A 17097-nucleotide genomic window follows, 5' to 3' on the forward strand; every position below is an offset into this window, starting at 1 on the left:
TCAATCTGGAATCTCCATGGTTTTCCCCTGTTGCTAGTGATCATTGATGGTTAATGGTCAGCGTTTGTCCTATCAGCATAGCAGTAGCCCTTGTAACCAAGCCAAACACTTGCAGTTGAAAAGGCACAGGTTAGCCCCTGCTTCTCTGCAGTAATTACATTGAACCAGTTCAGTAGGGTGGTATCTTGTGTGATTGTTGAATCTTTCCGGTGATCAAGCTAGGTGACACTCAGTCCACTTTCATTCCATGCTGCTGCTGCTGCTGTCCCCTTGAGGATGTGGAACAGTCCAATAGATGATCTCGGCTTTCTGGATAGTCTCCCAGCATCTTCCTTGGTTCCAGGGTCACAAGTACAGAGCTTGCTGCAGCTCTGTCCCCTCTGACTGCGCACCACAGGCTCCAGGCCTCAAGCCATGACTTCTGGTATGGAATCGTGCAGTTCTTCCACTCCGAGACCTGGCGTTGAGCTGCAGCATCCTGTGTATCAACTGAGCTTAACCATCAGCTCTTGTGATGTCCCATAAGTGTTGGCAGATGAGCGGCTATCTCGAGCCATTGTTCTGCTTCCTGTTTTTTTACCAACTGCTTGTTGTAAAACAAACCACCGTATTCATGCCGTAAGCTCCATGACCCGGTCAAGGTACAGAGCTGCCACAGTGTGATCTGGTCCCTGTCTCCCAGTTACCCGTCTGTACCCGTCACACCCTTCAGACAGCTGCCCAGGGTCGTTGTCTAGGTCCGGAGGTGGTTGCTTAGCAGGTGTGGATCCTCTTATCTGGATATCTCCAGCTCCTGTGCTGGCACAACAAAGGGTGTGGAGCTGCATTAGTGTGGAGTAGCAATCCCATGTCTAGAGCTCCTGGCAGCAGAGCACTTCCAGAGTGATGGATGGGAGCATGCTGCGTATTACTGTCCAGCGCTCCATTAAAGGAGCAGGGCTTGACCTTCATGTGATCTCCTGGGAGAGATCTGGTGTTGCTGCTGTAGAGGCTAATAGAATGGGAAAACTCCCCCCGCCCCTCATAATAAGCATTTCCTGTTGGCTTCTCATTGCTACACCACCCCACCAGCGTGGGGAGCAGCCTAGCAGGTACCTGGATCATGTTTGTTTAACAGATGAGTCCTGATATAATGACCCCATCTCTGAATGCAGAAGTTTGTGGTGGCAAAATTTGGTTCCTGTTTGTTACAGGGAAGGAGGACCCTGTCGCTTGTGTGGTGCTCTTGTCCGTGCTCCACTTTCCCTGAGGTCCCCTGCAGTGCTGCCAACTCAGAGCTCATGAGTCTGACCCCCAGAATCACGAGACTTACGTTCCATTTTTTTAAAAATTTGCCTTCTGGTTTTTACGCCTTTAGGGCCACAGTTTCAAACTGTCCTCCACAGCAACAAGGCTGAGCCCTTCAGGAGTGGAGGACGTGGTAGCATGTTCCCACGGCTCTAAGGTAAATACCAGACTGAGCGTTTGGCACCGGTGGTCACTGCCTGGATCCTCTTGTCACATCTCACTTCGGCTCCTCTTGGTGCCTGCCCTCCCGTCCTCCCGCGAGTTCTCTGGCTCTTTCCAAATCCGAGCAGGGTGTTTGTGGTATTGGAAACCCTTTTATGTACAGACCCATTAACCTAATCTCGGTTTACATGCCTGCACTCTGTAGGTCGGCTTTCCTTTGTGACGGCGAATGCTCTCCTCTGAGACTTCTTCAGGGCTGAGATCCTGGGGAAAGGATTCTCTTTGACTCGGAAGGGATGGAGAGAAACTCTGTATCTGCTGCTTTGGAGCAGAAGGCCACGGAGCTGGTATGGGGGGCATGAGGCAGAGCAGCCTGGCACTGAAGGATTCTCAAGGCTGAGCAAATGTTTTGCATATCATCTGCTCTACAGAAGACTCTGCATGGGTGCATTGCTACCTTGTTCTGTTCCGATTGCAGCTGCGCAGAGCATACCTTCCCTGTGCTCATCTCTCTGCATGAACAGGGTGAGGACAAAGGCGTCCTATCTTCCAGTCCCTCCAAATTACTGGCCCAAACCTCCCGATTGACCACCTCTGCTGCAGCAGCGGTCAGGCATCTCTGCCGTGGTGGGCACTGTTGACCACCCATTTGGCATGTTGCCCCAACTGAGAGGCCAAAATAACCATGTATCTTGCTGCCTTCAGAATGAATTTCACTAGTTTTCCTGTGCTAAGCCCCCTGATCTGACAAGGGGACAGAGCTGGATTCTCCTCGGGGACTCCTAGGTCTGACAATGCACTTGTACCGTGGGGAGCACAGCAGGACCACACCGAATAGAGAGTTCCTGGCGCTGGTGACTTTTCCGGAACCCTTAGTCAAACAGTGACATTCTCTTTCTGCTGGCTCAGTTGCCTAGAAGCGCACTTGCTGCAGGCTCACTCCTTGCTTGAGCGTGCTACTGCCTAAACCCACAAAGACACTTCTCAAGGTGCGAACGATCAGGCTTATTACTAGCTTGCTCCCTGCCTCTGACCAAAGGCTGCCAGATGGGCAGATGAAATGTGGCTTTTTTTATTCTGTAGCATGGATGAAACTCTGGAGAAAACTAGGTCAAAGTACAATCACAGTCTCCGCTTGCAAGGCTCTTTGTTGCATTAATATACCTCATTTGCTTTCACTCCTACCATCAAAAGGCTAAAATCCCCTTTCATATTTCCAGTGCCGCTCTGAACTGAATAGAACCTGCTTCCTTCCTCATCCCCATCCCCAGAGAGGTGAGTGGTGGCGGGGGGAAGTCCATTCTCCTGCTCCCCAAGGGAGATGCGTGCTCACTCTGAATAATACTAATTCCTAACTGAAAACACTTGCGAGGAATTCCAGGAAGGCCACACTATAAACAAGTAGAATCTTGTAGTGTACAGTTTTCCCAGCTGTCTCCCTTGCCATTCATCTGTTATTGCCTAGCAGCCAACGGAGGCCAGGAGAACCTGCTTTTAGCCCTGTCATGATCTCTGGCCCCTCTGTTCCAGTGGCCTGCCAACCAGTACTGATCCTGCATGCTCCTGCAGCTGTTCCCACCTTTTCCGAAGCTGCTCGGTGTTTGGGCCGTGCTGCACCGGATCCGGCTGCTCGCCATTAGCTCTATCCTGTACCGGAGTTGGGCAGTTGGAAGACTGGGGCTGGCGCGTTCTGAAGCCTCCTGGTGAGTGCTGTGAAGGAATGGAAGAAAGCTGGTGCCAGACATCTGTCCCGAAGTCTCAATCTGGGAAACAGACTCGTTGGGCTACTCAGATTGGTACTTTAGCCAACGTGATTTGCCTGCACTTCTGAGTGGCTAGCTGTGTTGTGGGACTAGCTGCCGTGTCCCAGGCGCATTGGCTTCCGCACTGCTTGTACAAAGCCTCTTAGAGCAGATAGTCACATGCAGTGCCTTGAAAATTGTTATCCTGTTTGCAGCCAAAACTTATCAGGCCTAGCTCATTTAAGCTTGTAAAATACCCCTGGACTAGCTTCTGATTTGTAAGCTTAAACGACTGCCATCTACACTGGAAAAACTGCGGCGGCTCATGCGTTATGCAGAGCCCTGTGAGCAGTCAGGGTTCCAGCTGAACCCAGGCATGCTTGGAAAATAAGTGCCTGTCAGACTCCTTCAGCTCTCGGAGCAGCACTTACTGTCCACATATATGCTCAGTCTCTCTGTAGCCAGCCCCTCCTCATAGTTCATGCACTCCTTAGGTGCTAGACTGAATTAACAAAACCTGCTCCTGCTGGCCACTGGCTGGGCATCCTGCTCGTGCTGTGCAGTGCTGGAGGGAGGCAGATGGTCCGATTCCCCGCAGGGCTACACCTGGCCTTGGGGGACACCTAGGGTGACCAGATGTCCTGATTTTATAGGCACAGTCCCAATTTTTGGGTCTTTTCTTATACAGGCTCCTATTACCCCCCACCCCCCCACCCCCATCCCGATTTTTCACACTTGCTGTCTGGTCACTCTAGGGACACCTTGTTTTTCCTTAAATAGAAAATTGCCCCTCTTTAGCAAAACCTGAATTTCAATGCAGAGTGAACATGCAGTGGCTGTGATTGGACCCATTCCTAGTCCTTCCATAGGCTCCAGTCGACGCTTCTTGGACCTCTTCAGCTTCCAATTCCATGCCTCAACTACCACCCACTTGCATTTTGCTTCCTCATCTTGGTTGAGATTTTCAAAGTAGGCAAAGGGATTGAGACACTTCAATTAATCCTATTGAAAGGTGTTTAAATCTCCTAGACTGCTGTGAAAATCCCTCCCCTTGACTCCACTGTTCTCTCTGACCCACTGTACTCCTGTGCGTGTGTATACTCAGCCAGTTTAGGAACACTTACTTTCTGGGGGTGTGGTCCCATATGCTCATGGCTATCTCCTCCCTCTGTAGGTGGCCTCTGCTTTGGGATAACACACGAGCCACGCCTTCGTAAATTCTGTTCCTCGTTATGGCCCAGACACACTCTGTGGCGCCGTGAGATTCACCTCACCTCCCTGCCATTTTCCCCACCTACCTCACTGGGGCGTGGGAGAAGATTTGAGAAGTGCCAAGTGTTTCCCATCTCCTTGTATTTAGATACCCCCAGTTTGCTGTCCAAATTGCGAAACCTCCGTCTGCTCCTGCTGTCTGGTGCCCTGGGAACTAGCTGTGGGTTTTTTGTGGCATGCAGAACTGACCAAGCTGTGGAACAGAAGTGGGTCAATACTCACTCCAGGGCTTACTAATTCCCTTGCTTTTATTGTGGCTTAAAGGCCAGCCTCCCCGTGGCAGGGGAAGTCCTCGCGGGGAGCGACCAGGGCTGTGTATTTAGAGGGGCGTGCATGCTGTGACATGGAATTGGTAGCACGTCTCGCCCTGGGATGAGCTCTGCAGGTGCCCTTCCATGACAAGTGATGACTTTAGGACAATGTCATTTGTCTCCGGATACTGCTCAGTGCCTTCCTTGTTCCGAGGGTCTCCTGGCTGCCTCTGCTTCGGATGTTGTCCCCTTGACTGATCGCTGTCAGCCTGCAACTTACATCCCGCCCACCTGACGCTGCAAAGAAAATTGTTTTTCACACACCTTGGTGCAGTTTTCAGACTGACCCTTTGTATTTACGTACCCAGCAGTTTCTGTTCACTTCGTTTGCAGATGCAAGAAGAGGGACAGAAGTATCTCAAGTCTATCAGGATAACGAGACGTGGGCTGAAATGCTGAATGTAAGACCAGTCTATTTTCAGCACTGAGTCCGCTATTGACTCTCGCCTTTTTCTGGAAACTTGGATCTGTGCTTACCTTTGTTAACAGCTCACTGAGCACTGAATGCTCCTGTGCTGTGTGGAGACCGCGTCCTGTGTTTTCCCGGACCTGGTGCTTTGCATTAGTTCAACCCCATCTCCACCCCACCCCCAGCATATCCCATTGACACATGACGGGGAGTAAATAGCTCCAGCAGCTTCCATTAGTGGTTCTCTTTGCCTTTTTTACTACTGCATATGCAAACATTATGCACAGGCTATTACAGGTGTAACCTAACCAGTAAATACAATTACAACTTTATAGCTTAAAATTACAGACAGACAAGAGTAGAAAACTGCCCTTAAAATGTACCTGGGATGGTCCCGGGAGAGGAGGTAGATGATGATGAGCGGGTGTGTCTGTGTACTAGCTTGGTGTGGATTTCAGCGAGCTAATAGACTTTCATAGCACTAAGCTGGCGAGGTTTAAGTTTCAGTGTGGTTCACCCATTTTATAGGTGGGGAAACTGAGGTGCATAAGTGGAGTGACTTGTCCAAATTCAATCTGTGGCAGAGCTGGGAACAGTAGAACCCAAATTTCCTGTCCCCTGTTCTAACTCGACTAGGCAACACTTTTAGCTTCATTTGGACTCCTCGTTGGTTTGTCTGAACGTGCCAGGCCCTGGGTCTGATTCGCTCCCCCTTGAACATGGCTCTGTGCTGTTCATTATAGCACAGGGCTGCCTGGGAACTGCTGGCGGTGCTCAGACGTGTTTTCACCAAGCCCTTGCAGGAAAAGCAACCTTCTTGGTAACGAATCCTGAGCAGACCTCATCCCGACGCAGCAAGGTGCAACCCCCATCTGCCCTATAAAATCTGGTGCCGCCACCCAACGCCCTGACTCAGACATCAGATGTGCCACTAAGTCAGCGGGCCCAGGGAAATGGGAGTCAGGGTTTTACTAACTTCCTGCCAGCTCAGGCACCGAAATGGGTTAAGGCTGCATTGTAGCTTTCGCGGGCTGGGCTGTCCCATGAAATTGCTTGGCTTGGGTCTGTTCCTGGGTGGATGGGAGCAGTCAGCAGAGAGCTCTCCTGGTCCAGCTCCTTCCACGCATGACTCAGAGTATTAGTGCAAGGTGGTAATTAAACCTCTCCTTTGGACATGCATGTGGCTGCCTCTACCAGTCAAACTTCCTGCTCCGGTGAGGCCAGCAGTGGGGCTCACTTCTCTTATCAAGTCTGAAACTGTGACTCATCCCTCCCTTCCCTGACTTGTTGTGACTCTGAGTCTGGGTCACAGGCCATGGGGAGGGCGGACTATGGATCTCCTGATCTCAGAGGGCCCTGCAAACCTTGGGAGTGGGAGTGAAGTCTGAGGGGAGCCTGGCATGGCCATAAAAGGCAGCTCTCCTGGCTCCCTGCGTCAGCCTGGGTCTCTCTTGACCTGAGCGTTGTCCTGAGCAACCTCCCCTCTCCCCGGAGAGCAGAAAGTTTCCTTTGAGGAGCCCAGGAAGGGGGTAGAGGAGGGGACTCCTTCCATCTGGGAGTGTTAGAACCCCACCCTGGATGCCTGGGACACAGGTGGGACTGGGGAAATGCATAGCAGCCCGGGAATGGCCTTCATTGTCTCCTAGTGCAAACCACACCCAGGCTCTTTCCTGGAAAGCTTCCGCTGTGTTTACCCAAGCCGTCCCCAGGGCAGGGCCCTGCTTGGAGCCATCGGCAGCCTGGGCTGTTTTTCTCAAATAATCAGAGTGCATGAACACATGCTGATGCCGGGGGTAAGCAGCCCCGTGTAGAAGCGTCACATGCTTTAGTGGATCTGTGCAGATGTGGGGAGAGCGAGGCAGAGTTTGTCTGACACGAGCCGGAAGCAGGCAGGGTTAGAGCTGCCCCTGCTGCCAGCCAGCCATGCTCCAGCCCCTTGAGCATGCTCCACACCCTCTGGAGCGGGTCTGGGGAATAGCTCTGCAAAACGGTGCCCTGCTCTCAGGACAAAGGCTGGGGCTATCATCAGGCCTTTCGAGAGAAACTTGTGTCCCAGGTATGGCCAGTTCAGTGGGGCCCTCCTCCCATTTCACCCCAGCTGCAGAGGTTTTTGGGCCCCAGTACAATTGAACCCTCCCACCCCAATCAGCCCTGGCTATAATGTACTCCACTCGCTTTGGAGAAGTCGCTCTGTTGCAAGCCCACATGCAGTCCAGACAATAAGCAGCAAGCTCCTTGCTGTCTGCTAAGCTCTCTTGCCCGAATTCTTTAGCCTGGCACTCCTGCTTGCGATCCTACTGCAGCACGCTGGCAAGGTGGGTCTTACAGAGAGCTACGGAGGGGTGAGGCTGGCAGGGAGGAGGCCAAGCATTACTCAGTTCCTTGTGGTATTGCCCCAGAAACGCTAGGTGCTTTCCAGGTGAGCAGGACAGTGTCCTACCTGCATATGCAGGCGGGGCTGGGGTCTGGCTTACTGCTCATCACTCTGGGCTGAAACCCAGCCCACTGCAGAAACCTCCCCCCACCCCGTCCTAAGGACCATAGGGACGGCTCCATTAGGTGTCTGGCTTGTGCCCATGGGAAGGAGGCAAGTGACTCTGGAATAGGCCCTGTTAGCATCCGGACATCGCTGTGCTGGGGTGGGGGTTTGAGAAACCTGCTTTACCACCTGCAGTACCTCCCTCCCCCCACATGCTGCCAACTCCTCGCCAATAACAGCACAGCTGGATTGCAGAGATTCCTGAATTCCTTCCTCAGGGTCTGGCTGTTGCTTGGAATTGGGGGCCCTCCTGTCCTCTGTGGACCTGAGGTGCCTATTGGGATTAGAGGGTCACTTTCTCCCCCAACCTGAGAGGGTCACAGGGCAGCCGCTCAGCTGGCGTGAATACGAGTCTGGGCCGTCCGCTCCGAGATAAGTAGCTGTTGTTACCTCTTGGCATTCGGCTCAATGCACAGCTGGGTGGAGCAGAAACAAATGCCAGCTGGAGCTTTAAATGAAGAGAAACGCTTGGTTAAAGTAGGGTAAACATGGCTTGCAAGGAAGCGCGCTGCCTTACTGAGCTGGCTGAGCATGCGCGGCCGCTGTGTATGCTTGGGCTTGGTTGGCCCACAGCACCGGTCTGGGCTTTATTAACCTCCTGGGACCGTCTCTGCGAGGAAGCAGGTTCCATCTTAGGTCAAGCGCTGAATGGCTGCGCTCTGCTAAGAGAGCAAACAGACATTCCCCCTCCGAGCTGGCCGGAGACCCACCAACTCACTGGGTGTAGGCCAAGCAGCTGTTGGACTCACTTAGCTGCTAGCAGCATGTGCCAGATTCAAGCCAGTGACCTAGAGGTGAAAGCTCCATATCCTCTTCCCAAGCCTCTGAGCTGCCAAGTCTCAGCTGAAAGCACCCGTTCAGGTGACTAACGAGATCAGTCTCGCCCCGGCTCCCGATGTTTCCATTGTTTCGCCAGCTTCTCTCAGGAATGCGTCCTTCCTGTCCGCCAGCATCTGGAGGAGCCCCCTACCCAGAGAGCCACCATGATTAACCCGCATTCCTATCCTGGGTGTGTCTGCACCCAGCTGCAGCTGCTGTTCTCCATTAACCCTTCAGTGCAGTGGGGTCTCCATTAGTGGCACTGGCTGCAGTTGCAGTATACAGAATGTGCATCTAAGTAAGGTGAGCAGCTGTCCTGGTTTTATAGGGACAGTCCCAGTATTTGGGGCTTTTTCTTATATACCCCCCACTCCCGTCCCAATTTTTCACCTTTCTATACGGTCACCCTACATCCAAATCCCATCCTGCCAACGTCCAGTGGCTATTTCCTTGCTTGCTCTGTGTTTCTCTGAATACCTCTGCAGCAGCTGTCTGCTCTCCTGGAAATGTGACTGCTCTAGGCAGATCTGTGAGGGCCATGGGGCTGAGTCTGACGGGAATCCTGAGCAGCCTGACCTCAAGTCTGTGTGGAATCTTCTGAGGCTGTGCAGGGTGTGTGTGGGCGGGCAGGGGAGATACCTGGACAAAGTGCATTTCCACTGTGGGAAAGGCTGGATTCCCAGTTCGCACTTGGCAGAAATGCTGGAATCAGTCAGCACAAGGGATTCCTACCCTGATCCAGGTTCCTTGTGGCTGTCCCCGCCTTAATCTCTGAGCAGGGCATGGGGCTGGAATCTGGCACTCCCTTGCGAGCCACTCCTTCTAGCAGCATGGGGCGGTGGCTGCTTGGCGTCTCCTCCCCCAGGGGCTGAGCCGGCTGCTGCCAGCCCCAGGAAGGAGAGTGGCTCTCCTGTATGGCAGTCTAGAGGCGACTCTGCAGAGCTGTTTCCATTTGAATTCCATCACTAGGGGTGTAAGAGATTTTGCCTGGAGGTGCCGATACTCAGGTTATTGCATCCTGGTAAGTACCTGCCCTGGGACGGCGGTACCTGTTCTCCTGGGCATCTCCCGTGGCATGGGTACAGCAGCTAGTCTTAGCCCTGGGTCCGGCACCCAGTTGGAGGGCATTTCACTAGGACAGGCTAGCGTGGCTTGCCTTATTTTTAGGTGCACTCAGGCTGTCCCAGAAACATCTCTGAAAAGCCCGTTTTTATTCTGAACTCCAGACCCTTGTGGCTGGCTTCAGCTTTCTGCCAGTTCGTCTGTCTGGAAACGGCTCTTTAAAAAGCTCCTCTGTGCTGCCCGGAATAGCAGGGGATCTGTCCCTCGGCACGGGATGTTCTGCACACGCCTTCAGGAACCGAGAATAACCCGCCCCCTTCTGCAGCGAGTAATGGCCATGGGGAGCTGGAGCTTTACTCAGGCTGCCTGTACCAGCCACAGCCTCCTTTCGTGTTGCAACACGAGAGGCAAAGTGCTGAGCTGTGGGATTTGTCATCTTGGTTCATCCTTTCATCTGGTTAATAAGAAAAGGGCAGATAGTGATCTCGGCATGTGTGGGAGGGTCATGGGCAAGCAGCACTTAGCTACTGATGGTGTGTTAGCCTGGGTCTGCGAGGGGCAGGGGGTTCTGGATGGAGTCTGTAACTTCCTTCCCCTTCTCCCTGCAGAGCAGCAATGGAGGTGATGAACATGATGGAGCAGCCGATCAAGGTGACGGAGTGGCAGCAGACCTACACCTACGACTCCGGCATACACTCTGGGGTGAACACCCAGGTGCCGTCGGTCAGCAGCAAATGCATCGCGGATGACGAGGACCTCTACGCCAAGCAGTACACCATCAAGACAACCACCTACAGAGAGGCGGGGGGCCAGGGCCTGGGCCCAGCGGCAGGTAGGACACAGAGGGCCAGGATATAAAGTTGGTGATGAGGATGGGGGTTGTGCAGAAATTCTAGTGCTCCATCCCAGCCTTTCTCCATCTTCCTCCCATGTCCTATACTGGATCTACCCCACTCCATAAATCCTTTGTCTTCTCCATGCCTGGGCGGCCACTGCAGCTGAAAATACCTTCCCCTGTCTCCCTGCCTACGGGCAGCACGGCTGAGTGCAGGAAGGATCTCATACAGAGAGGGTGTTTTGTGGCATAGCCACATCTCTAATTCCGAGCTCGGTCTCCACATATGCCTCAACGGCGCTTTAAGCTGCGTTCTCAAGATAGGAGCCGTCTGATCCCAGCCTAGTGATCAGCCATCTGTGCCTCTCAATTACCTGGCTGCTCAGAGACAGTTTGCAAAACTGTTCCCAGGCATTCAGCTTGTCGTTTGCCCAAAGTAGCTGGTGATGGTGCAATTCTGGCATGTCTGAAACAGAGGGGAAGAAAACTAGAAAAATGTTCCCCTCCTCCTCCCTTTTTCCCCTGTACCCCAAACACCTGCACATTGTCAGCAGAACGACAGCTGTCTTGGCAGCTACAGTACCTGGGCTGGGCTGGGCTGAGGAGGGGAGGGACAGCTTCTGTGACGCGAAGTAGAAGACCCTGGCTCTGTTTCTCTGTCTAACAAGAGAGTGACTCGTTGAACTCTTACCTGCCAATGCTGGACTCCGTTCTAGTGGTTCTCCCCTGTGTTTATCTCTGAGTAAAGGGATCAGATTACTGGCCCCAGATGGTAAATCCCCTTGCCCGCAGAAGAGGTACAGTGTTGGCAGAGGAGGGGAAGCGAAAGGTATTTCCACACTACAGCAGCAGAGCTGCAGCCGTGTTGCTTTAGCCTAGATACTTCCTGCAGCATCAGAAGGGGGTTTCCATGCAGGCAGGTAACCCACCTCTCTGAGGCTGTGGCTCGGTCGGCGGAGGAATCCTTTCTCACAGCCCCGTGACCAGGCCTTACAGTGGAGTAGCTCACGCCCTACCCTGGTCCTGAGGCTGCGCCTAGGCAATGGTGTGATTTGGGGATAGTTTGTCAGCTAGGAACTGGACCAAAGCCACCGGCCATTCCCAGAGGCTACAGGTGGCAATTTGGTGGTAAGAGCTGGATCTGTCCCAGCAAACCCCACAGTGAAAGGCCTCCAGATGCCATTCCAATCCCCTGAGCCAGCTGGTCCCAACTTGCAAATGCCCTTAATTTTGTTTTAATTAACAGGCCTTGTGTGACAATTTCCTAATTATGCTGCCTAATTAAGTGTTCCCTTACCTCTGTGCTGCTGTATCTGTTTACAACGTGAAGCACCAGCTCCTGGGGCGGGGGCCGGGGTGGATTCTGACTTTACGGGTGTTATTTTGTTAAGCTCCTGCTCAGCTAATTGAAATCTGGAGGCCTGGCAGTGAACTCTGCAGAGCTTGGGAGTTTAACATTCCTGCCCCCTCTCCTCCCTGCAGCAGCAGACATGGAGTCTCAGCTGGCCATGACACGGGCCCAGCGTGTCCGGGCTGCCATGTACCCAGAGACCGTGGAGGACCGATCCCTGCTCATGACCACTCACATTGAGGGCCAGCAGACCAATGTGCAGAGGCTGGCCGAGCCCTCGCAGATGTTGAAATCTGCCATTGTGCACCTGATCAACTACCAGGACGATGCGGAGCTGGCCACCCGGGCCATCCCGGAGCTCACCAAGCTGCTGAATGATGAGGACCCGGTAAGGGAGCAAACTCTGCTCCATGCAGGCTCTTGTCTGGGGTGTGTTCTGGGATCAGGCTGCAAGCCTCCTAGCTGCGTGCTTGCCTGGGAGCATAGCTCTGGCTGGGCCCTCGGAGGAGATCCAGCCAACGCTGACCAACGCCCCTCTCCTTTGTAAAGCACTGGAGTCACATGGCCCATCAGCCCTGCTGCAGCAAGGGGGAACCTGACCCAGGACAGCTGTGTCCCTTTACATCTGTACTCAGTTCTTCCCCTCTCCCTCCTGTCCTTTTAAACCCTCATGTGACCGTAGCGCTCCTGGCTTTGGCCAGATGGCCAGGCAGGGCAGCCTGCACCCTAGTGCTGCATAGATTCCAAGGCCAGAAGGGACCCTTGTGAGCTCCTATATGTGCAGGCCAGGGAACTGCCCCAAACTAACTCCTAGAGCAGAGCTTTTAGAAACCCCCTGATGCATTGCACCCCTGGCTGCTTCTCCCTTCCCACCCCCCTGCTGTGCCAGAGCGCCTGAGCCCTGGCCGCAGCCCGCCCTGCTGCTGTGCGTTGTGGTACCATTTTGTTAAGTAGCCGCCGTCGCACAAGTACTCCTCGTTCTAGCTGTGCGGGCTCTCAGCCCCCTGAGCAGAGTCTTTCCCACCACTCTGGCCCAGCATATCCGTACGGTACAGTGGATCCAGCTGTCTCATGTGCAGCGCCATCCATCTGAAAGGCAGGAAACCTCTTCTGGCTTCTTTAGTGGGAGACTCAGCTCCCTCGCTGCTCTGTAATCTCCCGGTTCGTCGCATTGGCTGGGACCCCTCTCCCATCTGCAGCCTTCTCTCTCCCCAGGTTGTAGTCAGCAAAGCAGCCATGATAGTGAACCAGCTGTCGAAGAAGGAGGCGTCGCGCCGCGCCCTGATGCAGTCCCCACAGATTGTGGCAGCGGTGGTGCGTGCCATGCAGAACACGAGCGACTTGGACACCGCCCGCTGCACCACCAGCATCCTGCACAACCTCTCGCACCACCGTGAGGGGCTGCTGGCCATCTTCAAATCTGGAGGCATCCCAGCTCTCGTGCGGATGCTCAGGTACCAGGCAGCAATGTGCTAATTCTGCGCTCACCCGGAGTCTGTTCAGTAGGACAGCTGCTTGCTGTATAGGGTGGCTGGAAGTGGGCAGGAACGGAGCCAGGGCAGGTGAGAGGCATTGGCAGCGCTCTGGTGTGGCCAGTCTACTGGCATTGCAAAGCTCCTTGTCTCACAACTGCTGCAGGCTTAGCTGAGCCCGTTCCCTAGTCAAAGAGGAGTCTCTGCTTTCTCGCTTGGACGCTCCTCTGCCGAGCTGGCTACGCAGTCTCCTGGGCTTCTGGCGCTTTGCGAAATCCAGGGACTCCCTCCAGCTGGCCAGAGTGGGGATGCCACAGACGTCTGTTGTGGGCCCCTCTGGTGTTTCACTCACTGGTGAGGTTTAAGCTGGGCTCTCGAAGTGCCTGCTGGGCTAGTGAGGAGTGGAGCTAGGGACAGCACAGTGCTCGCTTCTGTTCCATGCGGATCCCAGGGGGGCTGAACTTTCCAGGCACCGCGCTTCGATGGCCGCCTGCCAGGGGGCCACACCCAACTGGCATAAAATGGTGCTGCCTGCAGCAGCCCTTCCATTCCTAACATGGCAGTGCAGTCTGCCAGAACTACACATCCCAGCATGCAGTGCCCGGCCCGCTCTGCGGCCTGCCTTCCCACGGGCCGTCCTCCCTGTAGCAAGCACGAAGGCGCCCGCATGTCCCTCGGCCTTCAGCCACCTCCTGCTGTGGCCTGATTCCCCTTCGTGCTCTCGTCCCTAGCTCTCCGGTCGAGTCGGTCTTGTTCTACGCAATCACCACCCTGCACAACCTGCTGCTGTACCAGGAAGGCGCCAAGATGGCGGTGCGCCTGGCCGACGGCCTCCAGAAGATGGTTCCCCTGCTGAACAAGAACAACCCGAAATTCCTCGCCATCACCACTGACTGCCTTCAGCTGCTAGCCTACGGGAACCAGGAGAGCAAGGTGAGCCTGCTGCCAGCCCGGCTCCGTCGTCGCATTTGTCCCGTGGCTGCCAGGATCCGGGAATAGGTGGGAAGTGGAGGCTGCTGTCAGTGGACAGCCTGGTCTGCGTCGTCAGCTTGTCCGTTAATTAGAACCAGCGGAACTGCTGGGGTGAGAGCGAGGGCGGAAGGTTCGAACGCTCCCTCTCTGCTCCTGCAGGGCCCACTAGCCTGGATACTTGGTACCGCAGCACTAAATGCCATGGCAGCTCCGCTCTGCTCCGCTCCAGCAGGTGAGCGGTTCTAGCCCAACCCCCTCAGTCCGTCCTGCTCCCCATGGCGAGTTTAGCTCTCCTGCTGGACTTGTCTAGGCTGGAAGGACAGTACGGAAATGTGTTTGTAGCCTTAAAGAAAGACGCTCTTTTCCCTACTCCTGTGTGACAGTAGTTGTGTGTAAACACTCCTGAGAGAGGCTTGGTGCCCGGAATAGCACAGAAACCCAGCATTTATTGCCAGCAGGTGCTGCGTGCTGCGTGTGCAGCCGAAGCTGGATCTCCTGTTACAGACGCCAGAGAAGTTACAGGGAATAGTAGCAAACCCTCTGGGCTGCTGGTTAGACCGAGTCTACGCTACGGGCACTGCAGCGGCGTAGCCATGTCTACGCCAGGAGGGAGTGGGTGGGGGGCTGAACTGCGGTGCTCAGGGGTGGCATTTCTCATACCACTGGGCGCCGTAGCTGTGTTGACCGTACTGAGTCTAGACCCAGGCCTAAGTCTGAATCCTTTCCGGGCCGGGTGGCTGGTCTGTGTGAGGCTCTTGGCGTTTGGGTGGGGAAGTTGCACTGAATTTGCTGCGCACAAAGTGCAGTGGGCCGTCTAGTTTAGTGTCCTTTGACTTTAATCCTGAAAGTCTGAGTCAGGTTTAAGTTGCACAATGGACCTGCAGACTGTCCTGGTGCCCTGGTTATAGACCCACAGAAATGTGGGGCTGGAAGGGTCCTTGAAGTCAAGTCCAGCCCTCTGCACTAGGGCAGGGCCACATGAACCTAGCCCGTCCCTGACAGCTGTTCTTAAAAGGCTCCAGTGATGGGGCGTCCACAGCCTCTCTGTGAAGCCTGTTCCAGAGCTTAGCGACCCTGAGAGTTAGAGACTTGTTCCTAAGATCTCCCCTACATCTCCCCTGCTGCAGACTAAGCCCGTTACAGCTTCTCCTGTGGACATGGACAATTGATCCCCGTTGTCTTTATATCAGCCCTTAGTATGTCTGCCCACTGTTCTCAGGTGCCCCCCTTGGTCTTCTTTTCTCTAGACTAAACGTGCCCTTCGTAGTCCGGGTTTCCTAAACCTTTTAACCTTTTTTGTTACTCTGCTTTGGACTCTCCAATTCGTCCGCGTCTTTCCAAAATGTGGTGCCCAGAATTGGACACCGGACTCCAGCTGGGTCCTCACCAGTGCCAAGTGGAGCCTGAGCGTTCCCTCCTGGGTTTTACACACGACACTCCTGTTCATACACCCCAGAATGAGATTAGTCTCTGTCACAGCTTCATCACAGCACTGACTCCTATTCAATTTGTGATCTGCTAGAACCCAGCTCCCTTTCAGTGGAACCACCACCTAGCTGGTTAGTCCCCAGTTTGCAGTTGTGCATTTGATACACACGCGCACACACCCCACACACCCTCCAAGTGAAGTACTTTGCACTTGTCTTTGTTGAAGTTCAGCCTGTGGTTGATTTCAGACCAATTCCCCAATTTGTCAAGGTTGGTTTGAATTCTACTCCTGTCTTCCGAAGTGCTTACAGCCTTTTCCCAGCTTGGTGTCACCTGCACGTTCCATAAGCATACTGTCCACGCCGATATCCAAGTCATTAATGAACATCTGGAATAGCACTGGACCCAGGACTGAGCCCTGTGGGACCCCACAGCCTCCCAGTTTGACAGCAAACCATTGATAGCTACTCTTGAGTCTGGTCTTTCAGCCAGTTACACGCCCACCTTTCAAGTCATTTTGTCTAGACCAAATGACTATTCCCTAGTTCAGTTATGAGAACCTCATGGGGGACGGTGTGTCAGAAGTTTTCCTAAAATCAAGATATGCATCTACTGCTCCCGCCACCCCCTAGGCCAGTAACCCTGTTATATTGGGGGTGGGAGAGGGGGGGGGAATAGTTTTGACGTGTTTAGCAATTCCAGTGTGGAACCAAGCTGTGAGGCTCCCATTCACGCGGAGTTGGATCCAGTTGAGTCAGGAGAGCAGAGCAGATATTCCTGCTAATACAACAGCGCCTCGCTCAGTGGCTTAAGTGTAAATGTTAGGGGTTAATCGGCGTTCTCTGGCCGCACCTGATCTCTGCAGACACCCCTTGTGGCCACCCTCTGGAGAGCTAACGCTGCTTTCTCTTGCAGCTGATTATTTTGGCCAATGGAGGACCCCAAGCCCTGGTGCAGATCATGCGCAGCTACACCTACGAGAAGCTGCTCTGGACCACCAGCCGGGTGCTCAAGGTCCTGTCTGTGTGTCCCAGCAACAAGCCTGCCATTGTGGAGGCCGGTGAGTGAGCCCTGCGAGGGGGGGGGCAGGGGGGGCCTGTGCTGGAGGGGGCTGGTTCAGACTCAGCAGCTGGAGCAAGCTGGGTTGTGGCCCTTCCCAGGCACCGCTGGATACTTGCTTCTCTTCCAAGGCCCATGGACTAACGCTGGGTGTGGAACTGTGCCCTGTCTCAGCCTCTGGGCCAGCAGCCGCCAGCAGCATCGGGCTCCTGCTTTGATGTCAGTTATGGCTTGAGAAGTCCCCAAGCTGCTCTGTACCGTGCTCCTATTCAGCAATGTGGATTTAATTTCCATTTGTCACGTCACTTTGCTTCCAGCTGTGCTGGCTGTTACTCTTAATGAGGCCTTCATCAGAGACCCTCTAAGATGACAGTGTT

The 17097-nt window shown here is 54.1% G+C and overlaps 1 protein-coding gene across 2 annotated transcripts in view; it reads left to right on the top strand.

Annotated features, from left to right (window-relative positions):
• Positions 1–17097, top strand: part of LOC123356428 (junction plakoglobin) — a 49141-nt gene that overhangs the window by 20908 nt on the left and 11136 nt on the right. The window contains exons 1-6 of one of the 2 annotated variants that reach the window (XM_044999678.1): positions 9539–9562; positions 10212–10435; positions 11921–12177; positions 13005–13243; positions 13993–14194; positions 16577–16721. In XM_044999678.1, coding sequence (XP_044855613.1) covers positions 10219–10435; positions 11921–12177; positions 13005–13243; positions 13993–14194; positions 16577–16721 — 1060 coding nt within the window. In that variant the 5' untranslated portion in view covers positions 9539–9562; positions 10212–10218. Of the gene's footprint in view, positions 1–9538; positions 9563–10211; positions 10436–11920; positions 12178–13004; positions 13244–13992; positions 14195–16576; positions 16722–17097 lie in introns of those variants that run through there. The other variant, XM_044999679.1, reaches the window with a different exon arrangement.

Source organism: Mauremys mutica, chromosome 25 (genome assembly GCF_020497125.1).
Source record: "Mauremys mutica isolate MM-2020 ecotype Southern chromosome 25, ASM2049712v1, whole genome shotgun sequence".
NCBI classification, from domain to species: Eukaryota; Metazoa; Chordata; order Testudines; family Geoemydidae; genus Mauremys; species Mauremys mutica.